The sequence below is a fragment of the Photinus pyralis genome, unplaced genomic scaffold, assembly GCF_008802855.1.
Source record: "Photinus pyralis isolate 1611_PpyrPB1 unplaced genomic scaffold, Ppyr1.3 Ppyr1.4_LG2, whole genome shotgun sequence".
NCBI classification, from domain to species: Eukaryota; Metazoa; Arthropoda; class Insecta; order Coleoptera; family Lampyridae; genus Photinus; species Photinus pyralis.
Genome location: NW_022170403.1, coordinates 24,911,390 through 24,928,550, shown reverse-complemented (window position 1 = coordinate 24,928,550; position 17,161 = coordinate 24,911,390). Strand labels below are relative to the sequence as shown.

At 36.4% G+C, this 17,161-nt stretch overlaps 1 protein-coding gene across 4 annotated transcripts in view; it reads right to left on the bottom strand.

The window, feature by feature from the left end:
* Positions 1-17,161, bottom strand: part of LOC116164771 (protein split ends) — a 114,993-nt gene that overhangs the window by 22,134 nt on the left and 75,698 nt on the right. For all 4 annotated transcript variants that reach the window (XM_031478993.1, XM_031478994.1, XM_031478995.1 and 1 more), the window contains one exon: positions 7,238-7,498. In XM_031478993.1, coding sequence (XP_031334853.1) covers positions 7,238-7,498 — 261 coding nt within the window. The remainder of the gene's footprint in view (positions 1-7,237; positions 7,499-17,161) is intronic.

Sequence of the window (17,161 nt, the reverse complement as noted above, 5' to 3'; positions counted from 1 at the left end):
TGATGGAGTTGAAGAAAAGTTGATTACGCCGGCATGAGAAACGCAATTGGCGTGAAAGTGGTTTTGAACAAATGGTTTTTGTCCGATTGCCATAATCTTATCACATCTTGCCTAAATACGTACGTGTTTTCCGAGTATCCGTGTTAAAAAATAGTCGAGTTAGACATAAAAAGGCAAACATGAAAATAGTGCCAAGGGTACCACTTGAAATAACAAAATTCATTACCCATTGGCGGCCATAACGTCCCGATTTTAAGGCAATGAACCCGTTTACAAATTTCATATAAAGCCTGCAAGAATGGTACAGCACCGACATCGAAATTGGGATACCCTGTACAGTATATCTTCTCTGAAATCATGAGACAGATAGAAAGTATTTAAGATCTCCGTCCTAACTATCAACATGTTTTGCTGTTTTCCCAACGAAAATCACCACAAAGTTTTCTACTAGCATTAAATTAAATGCATTTTTCTTGCATTAACACATATTAGGTTTCATTTCGTACCTGAAAAGATTTAAATCATTAATTAATTCCATTCATTAGTTAGATTAGAATAAATTGAGTAAGAATTTTCAATGAATATTTGAGAATTTCTGGGTATCACCTATGGATAGTCTCAGCTTTCCAATGCACTTAGGTACGTGTATACAGTGTGTCCCCGGATCGACTTCACTTATCACTACACGTGTGATTGATCAAACATTTGATTTGTAGTCTTTCATAGCAACCACAGAAACAAATATCCTGTGCAAATAAAACAAATGAATTATTATTACCTGTCATTAAGATTAAAATGACACCTAAAACAATCTGATGTCACGGCCATCTTGGATTTTAAAAGGAAAAATTTGCTTGAAATTCTTTTCAGAGCAAGTAGGCCGAGATCCCAAAACATCAAAACGTATAGTGAAGTCAATCCGGAGACACCCTGTATATGCAGATATCTAAAAGCGAATCCGCAAATATCGGCGGATTTTCAAAAAAAATCACATATCCCCTAGATATCTCGGATAACCTCGAAATTCCAGGGACACAGTAGATATCTGATATTTTTTTGGAAATCCGCCTATATTTGCGGATTCGCTCTAGGTATCTGCATATACAAAAGGTTGTTCGGTGTGTGGTGGATCCCCATGGATTTATACACTAAATTAAGAACTTTTACAACCTATAACAACCTAAAAAATATATAATTTTTTCCTAAATGAATTCAGGGTATACAATTTTCAATATTATTGACGAAACTTAGGGGTGATAAGGGTACCTAAAGGTTCAAAATTAATTGTAAAAATTTTGGAATTTTCTTCTAAAAGATTGAAGTGCAAATGCTCAAATTTGAAATTTCATTGATAAACTCCTCGACAAACTCTAAGGGTTGGTGAGTTTAGATTCAAAATCAATCATAATAATTCGAATCCTTAGTCGCTAAACACCCCCAACTTGGCGTGATCCACTATCTACGTAATACTAAAACGTATGAAACTTAGAAATTTTCTTCTAAAAGATTGAAGGACAAATGCTCAAATTTCATTGGCGAATTTTAAGGGTTGATGTGTGTAGATTCAAAATCAATCATAATAATTTGAATCCTTAGTCGCTAAACACCCCTAACTTGGCGTGATCCACCCCTACTACGTAATACTAAATCGTAGGCAACTTAGAAATTGTCTTCTAAAAGATTGAAGGACAAATGCTCAAATTTCATTGGCGAATTTTAAGGGTTGATGTGTGTAGATTCAAAATCAATCATAATAATTTGAATCCTTAGTCGCTAAACACCCCTAACTTGGCGTGATCCACCCCTACTACGTAATACTAAATCGTGGGAAATGTAGGAATTTTCTCCTAAGAGAATGAAGGGCAAATTATGAGATAATGGAGTAGCAGAGTTAGCAATTATCCTTAGTGAGAACGTTAACTGTTTATTATTTTTTATTGACTGTCAATCTACATTAATTATGACAACTCTAACTCACTTGATCTACAATCTACAATGTGACTCGCTATCCATATTCCAACACAAATGCTCAAATTTCATTGACAGACTCCAAGGGTTAGTGAGTTTCGATTCAAAATCAATCATAATAATTCGAATCCTTAGTCGGTAAACACCCCTAACTTGGCGTGATCCATCCCTACTACGTAATACTAAAACGTAGGCAACTTAGAAACTGTCTTCCAAAAGATTGAAGGACAAATGCTCAAATTTCATTGGCGAATTTTAAGGGTTGATGTGTGTAGATTCAAAATCAATCATAATAAGTTACAATCCTTAGTCGCTAAACACCCCTAACTTGGCGTGATCCACCCCTACTACCTAATACTAAAACGTAGGAAATGTATGAATTTTCTTCTAAAGGGATGAAAGTACAATGTTCAATTCATTGACGAACTTTAAGGGTTGATGTGTGTGGATTCAAAATCAATCATAATAATTCGAATCCTTATCGCTAAACACCCCCCAACTTGGCGTGATCTACCCCTACACGTAATACTAAAATGTAGGAAATTTAGTTTCTTCTGAAATATTGAAGTGCAAATGCTCAAATTCAGTGACGAACTTTAAGGGTTGATGTGTGTAGATTCAAAATCAATCATAATAAGTCGAATCCTTAGTCGGTAAACACCCCTAACTTGGCGTGATCCACCCCTACTACGTAATACTAAATCGTAGGAAATGTAGGAATTTTCTTCTAAAGGGATGAAGTACAAATGCTCAAGGTTTATTGACGAACTTTAAGGGTTGATGTGTGTAGATTCAAAATCAATCATAATAATTTGAATCCTTAGTCGCTGAACACCCCTAACGTGGTCTGATCCACCCCTACTAAGTAACATTAAGACGTAGGTAGGAAACTTAGGAAATTTCTTCTAAAAGAATGAAGGGCATATGCTTAAATTTCATTGACAAACTCTAAGGGTTGGTGAGTTTAGATTCAAAATCAATCATAATAAGTCGAATCCTTATCGCTAAACACCCCCCAACTTGGCGTGATCTACCCCTACACGTAATACTAAAATGTAGGAAATTTAGTAAATATCTTCTGAAATATTGAAGTGCAAATGCTCAAATTTCAGTGACGAACTTTAAGGGTTGATGTGTGTAGATTCAAAATCAATCATAATAATTCGAATCCTTAGTCGGTAAACACCCCTAACTTGGCGTGATCCACCCCTACTACGTAATACTAAATCGTAGGAAATGTAGGAATTTTCTTCTAAAGGGATGAAGTACAAATGCTCAAGGTTTATTGACGAACTTTAAGGGTTGATGTGTGTAGATTCAAAATCAATCATAATAATTTGAATCCTTAGTCGCTAAACACCCCTAACGTGGCTGATCCACCCCTACTACGTAATACTAAAACGTAGGAAACTTAGGAATTTTCTTCTAAAAGAATGAAGGGCATATGCTTAAATTTCATTGACAAACTCTAAGGGTTGGTGAGTTTAGATTCAAAATCAATCATAATAAGTCGAATCCTTAGTCGGTAAACACCCCTAACTTGGCGTGATCCACCCCCTACTACGTAATACTAAATCGTAGGAAATGTAGGAATTTTCTTCTAAAGGGATGAAGTACAAATGCTCAAGGTTTATTGACGAACTTTAAGGGTTGATGTGTGTAGATTCAAAATCAATCATAATAATTTGAATCCTTAGTCGCTGAACACCCCTAACGTGGTCTGATCCACCCCTACTAAGTAACATTAAGACGTAGGAAACTTAGGAAATTTCTTCTAAAAGAATGAAGGGCATATGCTTAAATTTCATTGACAAACTCTAAGGGTTGGTGAGTTTAGATTCAAAATCAATCATAATAAGTCGAATCCTTAGTCGGTAAACACCCCTAACATGGCGTGATCCACCCCCACTACGTAATACTAAATCGTAGGCAACTTAGAAATTGTCTTCTAAAAGATTGAAGGACAAATGCTCAAATTTCATTGGCGAATTTTAAGGGTTGATGTGTGTAGATTCAAAATCAATCATAATAATTTGAATCCTTAGTCGCTAAACACCCCTAACTTGGCGTGATCCACCCCTACTACGTAATACTAAATCGTAGGCAACTTAGAAATTGTCTTCTAAAAGATTGAAGGACAAATGCTCAAATTTCATTGGCGAATTTTAAGGGTTGATGTGTGTAGATTCAAAATCAATCATAATAGTTACAATCCTTAGTCGCTAAACACCCCTAACTTGGCGTGATCCACCCCTACTACCTAATACTAAAACGTAGGAAATGTATGAATTTTCTTCTAAAGGGATGAAAGTACAAATGTTCAAGGTTTATTGACGAACTTTAAGGGTTGATGTGTGTGGATTCAAAATCAATCATAATAATTCGAATCCTTATCGCTAAACACCCCCCAACTTGGCGTGATCTACCCCTACACGTAATACTAAAATGTAGGAAATTTAGTAAATATCTTCTGAAATATTGAAGTGCAAATGCTCAAATTTCAGTGACGAACTTTAAGGGTTGATGTGTGTAGATTCAACATCAATCATAATAATTCGAATCCTTAGTCGGTAAACACCCCTAACTTGGCGTGATCCACTCCTACTACGTAATACTAAATCGTAGGAAATGTAGGAATTTTCTTCTAAAGGGATGAAGTACAAATGCTCAAGGTTTATTGACGAACTTTAAGGGTTGATGTGTGTAGATTCAAAATCAATCATAATAATTTGAATCCTTAGTCGCTGAACACCCCTAACGTGGTCTGATCCACCCCTACTAAGGTAACATTAAGACGTAGGAAACTTAGGAAATTTTCTTCTAAAAGAATGAAGGGCATATGCTTAAATTTCATTGACAAACTCTAAGGGTTGGTGAGTTTAGATTCAAAATCAATCATAATAAGTCGAATCCTTAGTCGGTAAACACCCCTAACATGGCGTGATCCACCCCCACTACGTAATACTAAATCGTAGGAAATGTAGGAATTTTCTTCTAAAGGGATGAAGTACAAATGCTCAAGGTTTATTGACGAACTTTAAGGGTTGATGTGTGTAGATTCAAAATCAATCATAATAAGTCGAATCCTTAGTCGGTAAACACCCCTAACTTGGCGTGATCCACCCCTACTACGTAATACTAAAACGTAGAAAATTTAGGAATTTTCTTCTAAAGGGATGAAGTACAAATGCTCAAGGTTTATTGACGAACTTTAAGGGTTGATGTGTGTAGATTCAAAATCAATCATAATAATTCGAATCCTTAGTCGCTAAACACCCCTAACTTAGCGTGAACCACCCCTACTGCGTAATACTAAAACGTAGGAAATTTCTTCTGAAATATTGAAGTGCAAATGCTCAAATTTCAGTGCCGAACTTTAAGGGTTGATGTGTGTAGATTCAAAATCAATCATAATAATTAAAATCCTTAGTCGCTAAACACCCCTAACTTGGCGTGATCCACCCCTACTACGTAATACTAAAACGTAGGAAATTAGAATTTTCTTATAAAAGATTGAAGTACAAATGCTCAAATTTCATTGGCGAACTTTAAGGGTTGATGTGTGTAGATTCAAAATCAATCATAATAGTTAACATCCTTAGTCGTTAAGCACCCCTAACTTGGCGTGATCCACCCCTACTACGTAATACTAAATCGTAGGAAATGTAGGAATTTTCTTCTAAGAGAATGAAGGGCAAATGCTTTAACTTCATTGACAAACTCTAAGGGTTGGTGAGTTTAGATTCAAAATCAATCATAATAAGTGGAATCCTTAGTCGGTAAACACCCCTAACTTGGCGTGATCCACCCCTACACCTAATACTAAAACGTAGGAAATTTAGGAATTTTCTTCTAAAGGGATGAAGTACAAATGTTAAAGGTTTATTGACGAAGTTTAAGGGTTAATGTGTGTAGATTCAAAATCAATCATAATAATTCGAATCCTTATCGCTAAACACCCCTAACTTGGCATGATCCACCCGTACTACTTAATACTAAATCGTAGGAAATGTAGAAATTTTCTTCTAAGAGAATGAAGGGCAAATGCTTAAATTTCATTGACAAACTCTAAGGGTTGGTGAGTTTAGATTCAAAATCAATCATAATAATTCGAATCCTTAGTCGGTAAACACCCCTAACTTGGCGTGATCCACCCCTACTACGTAATACTAAAACGTAGGAAATTTAGGAAATTTCTTCTGAAATATTTAAGTGCAAATGCTCAAATTCAGTGACGAACTTTAAGGGATGATGTGTGTAGATTCAAAATCAATCATAATAATTTGAATCCTTAGTCGCTAAGCACCCCCAACTTGGCGTGATCCACCCCTACTACGTAATACTAAATCGTAGGAAATGTAGGAATTTTCTTCTAAGAGAATGAAGGGCAAATACTTTAACTTCATTGACAAACTCTAAGGGTTGGTGAGTTTAGATTCAAAATCAATCATAATAAGTGGAATCCTTAGTCGGTAAACACCCCCAACTTGGCGTGATCCACCCCAACTACGTAATACTGAAATTAAAAAATTTAGGAATCTTCTTCTAAAGAGTGAAGTGTAAATGCTCAAATGCCATTGACGAACATTAAGGGTTGAAGTGTTTAGATCCAAAATCAATCATAATACTTTGAATCCCTAGCCACTACACCCCCAACGTGACCTGATCCAATCCAACTACGTATAATACGAAAACGTGGGAAATTTAGGAACTTTCTTCTGAAAGAATCAAGTGTAAAAGTTCAAATTTCATTTATGAACTTTAAGGGTTGATGCGTGTAAATTCAAAATTAATCATAATGCTTTGAATCCTTACTCTCTAAATACTACCAACGTGGCCCTAACCACCCTTACTTTCTAAAATGTAGAAAATTGAGAAATTTCTTCAAAAAGAATGAAGTGTATATTTTACGAACCAAATTTAAGGGTAGATGTGATTCAAAGTCGAATCATAATAGTCCTTGAGCACCACTAACGTGGCTTAGTCTACCTCTTCTGCATAATGGATAAAAGTTCCACAGGATTACCCTTAAAAATCACGAGCACAAAGCCGAATCTAATATATTCCTTACAGAGAAGGGACTTCTTGCCTTGCTCCCGAACTTTGCCTACCTCTCCACACCTGATCAGACTTTTTTGCATCCCTAAACCCTTTGGTCGAATATCCCGTATCCAAGCTAGATCGTGACCTAAAGGAACAAGATGGGATCTGATTTTAGTTACTGAATGGGCAGTTGCAAGGATTCGGGACGGTTTTTGGAGATCCTTACCCGTGATTGTTTGTAAATCGAATGCTACCCGGAGAAGTGGCATACGTAGAGTTCGTGTTCTGCGGCGAGGCAGCGGACGGAATGGCAGCGGGCTCGTAGTACTCCGTGGTCAGAGTCTTCTCGTCAATTTTGTGTTCCGCGGTGTGCGCTTTTGACGCGCTTTTGATGTCCATAAATGCCACCGTGCACGCCGTCGTTGTCTCGCCCGTCTCTTCCTTGACGCTCCGTGGCAACAACTTGACACTTTGCACGCGGCCATAACTGGAACAATAACATTCTCGTTAGCATTCGGGATGAGGTAGCGATAGATCAATAAACGTAGTGGTACTTCGGCTTTAAGATCGTTCATGTTTGCTTGGTCATTGCGCCCGGAGCTTTTTGTAAAATAAGAGACGCGCTGGTAATTGTTGATAAAGTGGAGGGGGAGCGGGAACAATAATAAAGAATGTAAATTATATTTATGGCGAGATTACAAAGTGTTTGTGCTACGCGGAGGTGACGTTTCGCAAAATATTTGTGGTAGGATGTCTGAGTTGGCCATGGAAAATGGAAGGGAAGGTGATAGTTGCACCGTAATCCTGCGCATGTGTTACGAGCAAGTATAAAACCCAATTTCCTGTAACGACGTTCCCATTTCAACGGCAAATGTCGATGGATTATTACGCCTTGCTGATGATTTCCTTCCAGAAAGTGCAAAAAAAAAGTGTACCGTTTGTGTTCTGAGGATGTCTATGATTATTCTTTTGTTTTAATAAAGACTGAGTATGCGTTTTTTGAGTTCTACACGCTAAGGGTGTGGCCACCCCGTACACAATTGGTGTTTTTGTATGAACTTTTGTAATTAAGATGAAAGGTACCGATAGCTAGGGGATAATACAAAATCGATACGTTGGCAGTGCGTGTTTCGATAGTGCGCTGATTAAAAAAAAATTGATCAGATCAGCCACTGAGTGGATTTTTTGGACGAAATACTGCGTAAGTAAGCTTTACTAACGAAATCGACACCTTTAAAAGCGGCGTATTTAATACTACCACAACAACGCAATGCGTCAGATCGATTTTCTTAGAGCCAACTGCGTAGTAAGATAAATGAGCTCCCAGAGCCCCAGTTCCCCCCAAGTGCTCCGCCTCCCCTCTCCCCACCACGTTGCCGCATGACTCGGCCAGCTTTCAAATACAATTATTTCATCCAGTTGTCCAAATAAATCGTCGGTTTTTTTTCCTACGGCGAAATTAAAGAAAATTCGCGATCCCGCAGTGCAGTTTCTCGCTAATTAGACCGAGATGTGGCAACGCCGTAAACCGTTACCGATACTAATTCTCGGTCGAGCATCAAAACTGTCTTCCAAAACTCGTTAGTTTATAACTGGGTATTCCACTTAGACTGGGCATGTGAAGAATCGAAGTTACGGGCGCGAGTACGTAGCTGGGCGACTATGCGGCGTTGCCTGAAGTAACGTGACGTCACAGCACTCATGTTGATTTATAATGAGAAACAAGGAACCTGCTTGTAGCTCGAGGCGGGTACGGTTTTAAATACAATTTTGTTCACGATCTCCTCGAACTAAAGTCACCCTCAACCCGATCCACACCCCGTTTTTTCTTTAATGAAAAGGAAAATTAAGCTCGCCCTAACCGAGATAAAAACGAGACCCAGGCTAAATTACGAAATTGCGCTTTTCATTTCAATGGGTGACCTTTCAGCACGTGCATGTTTTCCCTAACCCTTCTCCCATATAATCACCGCGACAAGGACATCGGCCACACCGAAAACCCATACGATTATGATTGAAGAAGCAGTTTTTTCAAGGCTCTAGGTGAATGGACGTGTAGCACCTGTTTTCATGACACACTACTAAATCTATCCATCTACTAGCGTTATTAAAAACGTTTGCATAAGGTAGTAAAAATGCTATTCTAGTTAGAATAATGCGCGGGGGGAGGTAGGAGGAGGCGAGAGCGTTCACATGTAATTCCGTGCGAGAGACTGCAATTACAAACAGAAGGGAAAAAACACGAAATTATGGGATATTTATAGAAAATAGTTGGCGAGCAGCAGATCTGGCAACGAAATCGCCGGACACGCTCAGACAATCGAAAAACGAATAATTTCCACCATTTGTTTATCAAACAAAACAAATTCTGCAATTGTTATGATGCTATATTTACTTCCTCTTCATTTTTTAACAAGTTTTTTTGGGGGAAACCCGGACGAAGGAAGTGGCGGTAATGAATCGTAGTGTGCTATGATTTTTTATTGCAATGGAAATTATTTTTTGGAACACGAATAAAAAATGTGCTACTTACATTTGAACGTAATTTTCAAATAATTGCCGAATTTCGATTTGGAAGAATAAAATAAAATTACGGAAACTAAAACTAAGGAAAAAACATCCCTGGAAACATTAGGCTAACTACGAATAATCCTAACATTCAATATTTACTCTGGGAAGAGCGAATTAGAGATTTCGTCCTTTTTGTTTATAATTTTCTTGAAATTCCGTTTTGGGAACTATTTGCACTTATTCGCTTTTTATTGTTCATTTTTTCTGGTCTACGCATTTCTTTCGAATTTTGCCTCCTTTTAAAAAACTTTATTCTGGATACGGATCCAAACAATAGTAAATATTTATTGAATAGAAACGGAATTTGGGGGACTTTTCAAAAAATGCCAAAAATCATAACTTCGAAAAAAAAGTAGCAGTAGGCTAAGAATTTAGAATTGAAACACAATTTCAATTATTTTAAAAAAACAACAACAGATTTCCAATAAAATCACAAATTTGAAGATATCCAAAAGATTATTTTCCGTACACTAGTAGTTATTTGAAGTTACTCGTTTTTTATTAATTTTTCCTCGAAACTTTTCGCTTTTCTTTCGAATTTTGCCTCCGTTTAAAAGGCACCGACTTTATTTTGCCCACAGACCCAAATAGTAGTAAATATTTTTAGAATAGAGACGGAATTTAGAGCAAACGCTAGTAATCTTTTCAAATAATGGCAAAAATCACACTTAACTTTCAAAAAAAGTTGCAGTAGACCAAGGATTCAAAATTGAAAAAATAGTCACTTGCAAATTCAGCTCACTTACTGAAATTGGGAATTCTATTGAAAGAATCCCAAATAATTTCAATACATAAAAATAATTGCGGATAAGCTTCTACTTTGGTTTCAACAGAATTCCCAAAATGAAATCCTATTTATGCTGCGAAGAATTCAGAATTGAAAAAATTATGTGGCTTACAGTTAAGTACATTTTACTCTCGATTTTCCTATTGGAAATTCGGAATTCTTTTCTGAATTTCGAACCTTTTTGTATGATTTCTTCCGGAAAAACGAAAAACAATTCCACTAAAATGGTAAGTTTAGTTCTCGGTTTAGTTTAAGCCTCGAGATCCAAATTTGATAAACATACCTTCCCCATTTATTGTTGTAGAAAATAGTAAATGCGACTAGTTTCGCCAATAATGCATCTTCAGGCGTTAATTTTAATAAAATTACAAACTTAAATTCTCCCTTATTAGCGAAACTAGTCGCATTTACTATTTTCTACAACAATAAATTTTATGGGGAAGGTATATTTATCACATTTGGAAGAAGTTTGAAACCCCATTTTGAGCTTACAAGATGGATCCCAATTCAGATTTAAGCCTCGAGTTAAGTCTCTTTCATTTTTCCTGTAAATTACTACATATCATCAGAATCCTTCCCGGGGCTTAGTGTTTTAAGTGAAAACATAACACTGGGGGGTCTGAGGGGTATTCCATACCCCCCAGCATACGAGGTTTTAATTCGTATACAAATCATTTCATGGTGATAGTGCCGATTATAGAAAAAGGACACTAATTCTCATTTACTGGGGGGGGTATTTCCCCGATACTACATTGTCACCCAAAAATATGTAGCGTTACCGCCCACATGCAAATTTTACAGAAAAGAAAAGACTATCGAACGAACCACCATTTTGTGGAGCATGAAATTATTCGCCAGGAGTATAGAAGAAGATGCGATGGTACCACGAGAATCCTATATGTACCATTACATTATGCGGGTCACACTAATTGAGCGCAAGCCTGTTGAGGGCCCAGAAGAAAAGAGGGCCAAAAAATAAACAAAAGTTACATCGATTAACTGGAAATTTCAATATGCCATGGGGTAGATCGTGATGTCGCATGCAAAATTATATTTAACCATTTTTTCGAATCTCCCTAAATAAAAGAGATATTGAGGCGACTTTATTATGTCAAACACACTGTAGAACATACCAGGTGATTCATTTATCTTGAGACGATGGGATCATCATACAAAGGTTCTGCAATTCTAAGGTGGCTAATGAGTGGTAACCCTGAGGATGACACCGTCAACTTCAGAATTCTGAATGGACCCCCCTAATTTTGAACTCGAAAATAAAAAAGGCGGGAAATTTTACTATCGGGCAGCGTCTTATTTATCAATTGCTTGTATCTATCAACTAATGTAAAAATAGGTATTAGGTATTTTTTGGGGGTTTATGGGTATTCTTGGGTATTTAATGGGTGCCAAAGAGGTTCTTCAAGAGTCTTCTCTAATAAAAAGTAATTTCTTCTCGTCATTATGTGTTCCCCCTGCAAAACATGTTTGCTTTTGCGCTCTTGTCCCTCTTTTGAAAGTATGTACTTATTTTTTTTTAGTCGTCTTGCCTCAAAAAGGTCTCCTCTGAGGTCTACGCTTTTACGCGAGCTTTTACGTTTCTAAAAAAATTGTTATTTCCACCACAGTCAAAGAGAAAAGCTGAGAATTACGAATTCTTCTCCAAAAGGGTTAAAGAATTTCTTTCAATTTGAAAAAATGAAGGAATCGTTTATAATTTTTTTCTTTTCTCCACACAATATCAATTACGAGGTCAATTAATTTTCTGAAAAAGGACAGATAGTTTCCAATAAAATGGTAAAGTTAAAGATATTCACAAGTCAATGGGCGAAAAAATCGTCTAGACGAGACACATTTACTGACGATGTTGTGAATATCTCGAAAATGTTGGAGGAAGGTATCTACAAAGGGAAAATGAAATATTTCGGACAATTTCTCTAAGGTCTTGATTCTTTGCGCACCATATTTAATTTAATTTATTTTAAATTGTAATTAATTTTTAATCGTTTTTTTCGTTAATTGTTTGTTTATTTTTGATCAAATGTCTTTCCCTTGAATTTTTTCACAAAATCTGTTGTGCCCCGCACAGACAAAAATAAAGGTATTTATAAAATTGAAGAAGCAAAATTTGTTTGAAAAGCTGATAGAAAAATTGGAAAAAATACTCGCTTATAAAATCATAACTTTGAACTTATTAACAGAGAACTTCTAATAAAATGAGAATGAAAAAATCCTATTACACAAGAACAAATGAAATCATTAAGACCATGGCCTTTGCTGCCGAAAAGCTAACTTGACATTTGGGTAAAGAAAGTTTAACTACTGAAAAATAATTCAAAAAACTATTTAAACCCATAGAATCTCGGTTGAAAATTCGAATTTTTCAAAATTATTTTTGAATTTTGAGAGTACACTTGTTAAAACCCATTTAAAATTGTAAGAACTTTTGGTTGTGATCAGGGGCGGATTTACATATAGGCGCACTAGGCACGTGCCTAGGGGCGGCAGCTTTAGGGGGCGGCATTTTTTGCACTATACTTATTTTAGGTAACATTTTAAGTTTTAAAATAAGTCCCCTAACAAATTATAAATGACAAAAATGTTTAATTAAAATTATTGGAATTGGTAGATAGTTCTTTTCATACTTATTACTTTTAAAAATTTCATGTTATAATTTGATTTTTATTTTAAAATTCATTGCAATTTATAAAGATTATTTTGGGGCGCATATCTTTCGGTGTGTCTAGGGGCGCAAAAAGTTTAAATCCGCCACTGGTTGTGATTGGAATTAACAAGGAACATTGCGTTTTTTTAAACGCTCAGATGCCGATATTTCTAGCACTAAAAGTAAAGGTAATAATTCCACTCACAAGTCGGAGATCCTCTGCATTTTCCGAGTTATTCAATTTTTCTAAATTGTCGTTAGTTGTGGACCTTTCGTTTTTTAAAATTTTTCTGAATTTTCCATTTCAGAATTATCTTAAATTTTTCTTAACTTTGGTGCACACCGAAATGCTTCAAGTTCAACAGTACTTACGGAATATTAAGTAGACCGAACATAATGTAACGGAAATGCTCCAGACATGACGTCGCCTTTGGCGCTCTGGAATTTTCTACGCGTATTCGAGAATGTTCGGGACTTACATTGCTTGCGTGTATAAATGGTTGCGGACCGAACATCGCGGCAGTCTACTATCGAACGAGATCGAGTACGGACGAAACATAGAGCGCGAAAAGCTGATATAAATTTCGCAGTGTGTGATATAAATAATCGATATAAATTGTACGGATTTTATAGTGTTTTAGTTTTGTTTAATAAATATTGATATAAATCGAACCCGAAATTATAAATCACGTTACAATAACTAAGCAAATTTTTCATGAAAAATATACAACCAATACCTTCATGAACACCGTTCGTCTGAAGCTTTCTGATCTCAGCAAGCAAAAAACTACATTTTCTAAGGCTCCCGTAAACGAAAAGCATTGTTTTGCAAAAGTCTCCAAAAGAGACACCTGGAAAAAAATCCGAAAAATTCAAACCATTCCCATCAAGTTACTTACTACTAAAAGTCTCTTTTTAGCGCATTTTTGAAAAAAATACGCTATTATATTCGTTATGGCTGGCAGGCCGGCTGTCCGCGTTAGATCTCCACAACTACAATAGCTAGAGACTTCAAATTTTCACTAAAAGCTTTCTGCTATAGTGTAGATGTGCAGGCACTAGTCTATTTTGAGTTAGATTACTTGTGAGATCGATAATTGAAGAAAATAATTTCGATATGGATTTCGGAGGTGCTATAATTTTATCGTTAGATAGCGCTACCAGTATAAAAACTTATTATTTACTTTGTGAGTTGTTTTACAAAATGAAGACGTACCCTCAATTGAAATTAAATAAAATTGATTATTTAACGCAGCCATAATTACTCGTGAGATCGATAATTTTAAACTTCGCTAATAAAATACTGACCTGCATTACCAAAAATGCGCTTTAATCATGCATATGCTGATTTACAACTTGTTTCCATTGTATTTGGCTGCTGTTTTCCTCAGAGGCGAGATACGAAACGTGTGACGGGCGAGTTGCATAAATTTTAAACCATGGTTTTCACGTTTCCCGGAAGAAAGTTCAAAAATGGTGTCTATCAGACCGTTAGCACAATAAGCGTGGATGGAATACCGCAAGGATCGGTTTCAGGTCCTCTACCTATTGGGGATAACACATCTAAAAGCTGGAGTGAAGGACTTGGTCGAAGAAGGGGACAATGATTAGGGAATGCCATCATTAATGGAAGAGCAGGCGTCCTTTTGGTCCTGCTTACTACGCTAGGTCAGCATCCAGTCTCTTTTGGTTTTTAACATTATTCAACTTGATCAATTTACTTGACAAAATTATCTGTCAATGATGTTTGTATGCGCAAACTGATAGTATCCGTTGAATGAACTGATAAGGTTTGAGTAAAAAAAAAGTGAGGAAATAAAATCGAGATTTTGGAGTCTTGGATAACATTGGATCAGTAGAAAAACTACTCACTGACCATACTGACTACTCGTCAAACCAAATGACCTTTTCCGCATGCAACTACCTCGTCCATCGAAGTTTTGAGGTAAATTGAGGAAGCGCTTCTTTATTTAGATTAGATACGCTAAGCCCGTTTAACTTCCACTCGTGCAAATGGTGTTGTTTCAATTCTATTTTTAAATAGACTCAAAGTCCGACGCCGGCATAAAAATATGGCACTTGTATCGCGCAATTACCGCACAATCTTCATTCTAATTAAAGTTTTACCAATAAGAAAAACCCGAGGTGCAAGTAGACGATTTAATTAATTTTGTTAACGCATTACGTAGTCTTGGAAAAACATAATAAATTTCGTTTCGAGCGAGTTTTCATTAAACGTCTCGTTAATTAAATTTTTTCGCGGCGCATCTGGTGAGGAAATGAAAATAAATACAGGACTAGTGTTAAGAGTACCGATTCGCAATTTCAGATGTAAAAATACCACAATTTCAACTGAGATGGACTTACACAAATAACCGCAAATAACATTTCAATATTAGCTTTGTTTTCGGGGAGGAGTGCCTCAAGGATCCCTTTTGGGCCCATGATCTTAATAGAGAGGATCCCAAATTCAGGCGTCAGTGACTCCTCCACAAAACGGACTCGCTTTTTAGTATGGTCGCATTTTTAAAGATTGATCATGGACTTTGGGAATGGCTCAAACGAGTGCCCCAAAGAATTCGTGATCTTAATGAAGAGGAACCGAATTATACCATTGTTTTTAAGCAGACCGTTGGCCACAGTTCGTACAGAAACTTTCGCATATACCTAATTGAAAATATATACGTGTTTTCAATTTATTTTTTAAATAAAATAATAAGGAGCACTAACGGCACAAACAGATGGTCGCTTTCTAAGTCGAACTGAAAAACGGCGCATTTTTCGCAAATCTTTCTGGTTTCATTACACGTTGGTGATCAGGAGAAATCTAATGATATGCGCGGCATGTATTAACATCTCCAACGAAAGACAATGTACGGCGTACCTACGCTATTTTTTGTCGTTATTTACAGTACGTTGTTATAAACAGTATTGTATGCATAAGCTCGGGGGCCATTTTTCTAATTTCGCAACAATTCACGGCAAATAATGATGGGACACTATCATAAAGTTACCGTTAGAGCTCAGCCTCCCGGCTAAAAATTAGCATATTTAAATAATAATCGCGAAAAACTGTTACTCAAATAAACGCGCGAACAGATCTAGATGCTGGTTAATTAATCGAAAACGGACCCGAACAAAGAGGGGGGGACCCCGCGTACAATTCGAAACAATTGCCTTTACAGTTTAATACTTCTTTGTTCTGTCGTAACCCCATGTACCAGGTGAAACCAGACGAGCATATGCTACGTTGTCACGTGTAACAGGAAATAAAACACATCGCGGGCAGATGCGCTCATTCGCATGTTAGAAAAAATGCGACAAAGACAGACAGATTTAAACAAAAAAAAGGAGGAAAACACAACTATAAATTAACGAAAGATGCACAAGGCGATCCACAATCTAAATTAAGATAAAACTGAAGGATTCAATCAAGTTCGCTGCGAGAAGAAAAGCTCTCTTGGAATACGCACAAAAGTAAAGCAGGCGTGGTGGTGCAAGTTTTAATTTATGCACAAAATCGTAGGTTGCGCACAGGAAATGTTGACATATTTGCATAAATTTGATCAAATCGTATACATGGCGAACTAGTTTCCATTTGACGCTCTTCAGCATCAATGATTTTCTCTTAAAAGTGACCCTTGAAGTTAAAAATTATGCCTCGTATTTCAGTCTGATAACATTTCGGCTTCCATTTTTCGTGCAAATTCAACCTTAATGTAAGTGTAATATGAGTTTATTTTTTTCCCCAAAAAAAAGTAAAACCTAAACCCAACTTCAAAAATTCAGAAGCGACAGAAAAAATTTATTGTCTTATAGGTAATAAATATGCAGGGTGAAAATTTCGTCTGGAACACATGAATATATATATCTTCAAAACAACGTTTTTTTTTAAAGAAGCTTTTTATGGTAAGTATTCAAAATTTTAAGAAGTTTGTGTCACTCAATGGTGTACTCTGCATCTCCTTCTCGCCATTTCCAGAGCGTTTTCGGTCCTTCCCAGAGATAGGGGAGTACAACTAAAAACGACTTACAACGTTCTGAAAAGACTCCAAAATAAAAAATATTGATTTGTTTTATTGAATTCCCTCATAAATATGATTGAAACGGAGTGTGTATTTCAAAAAACA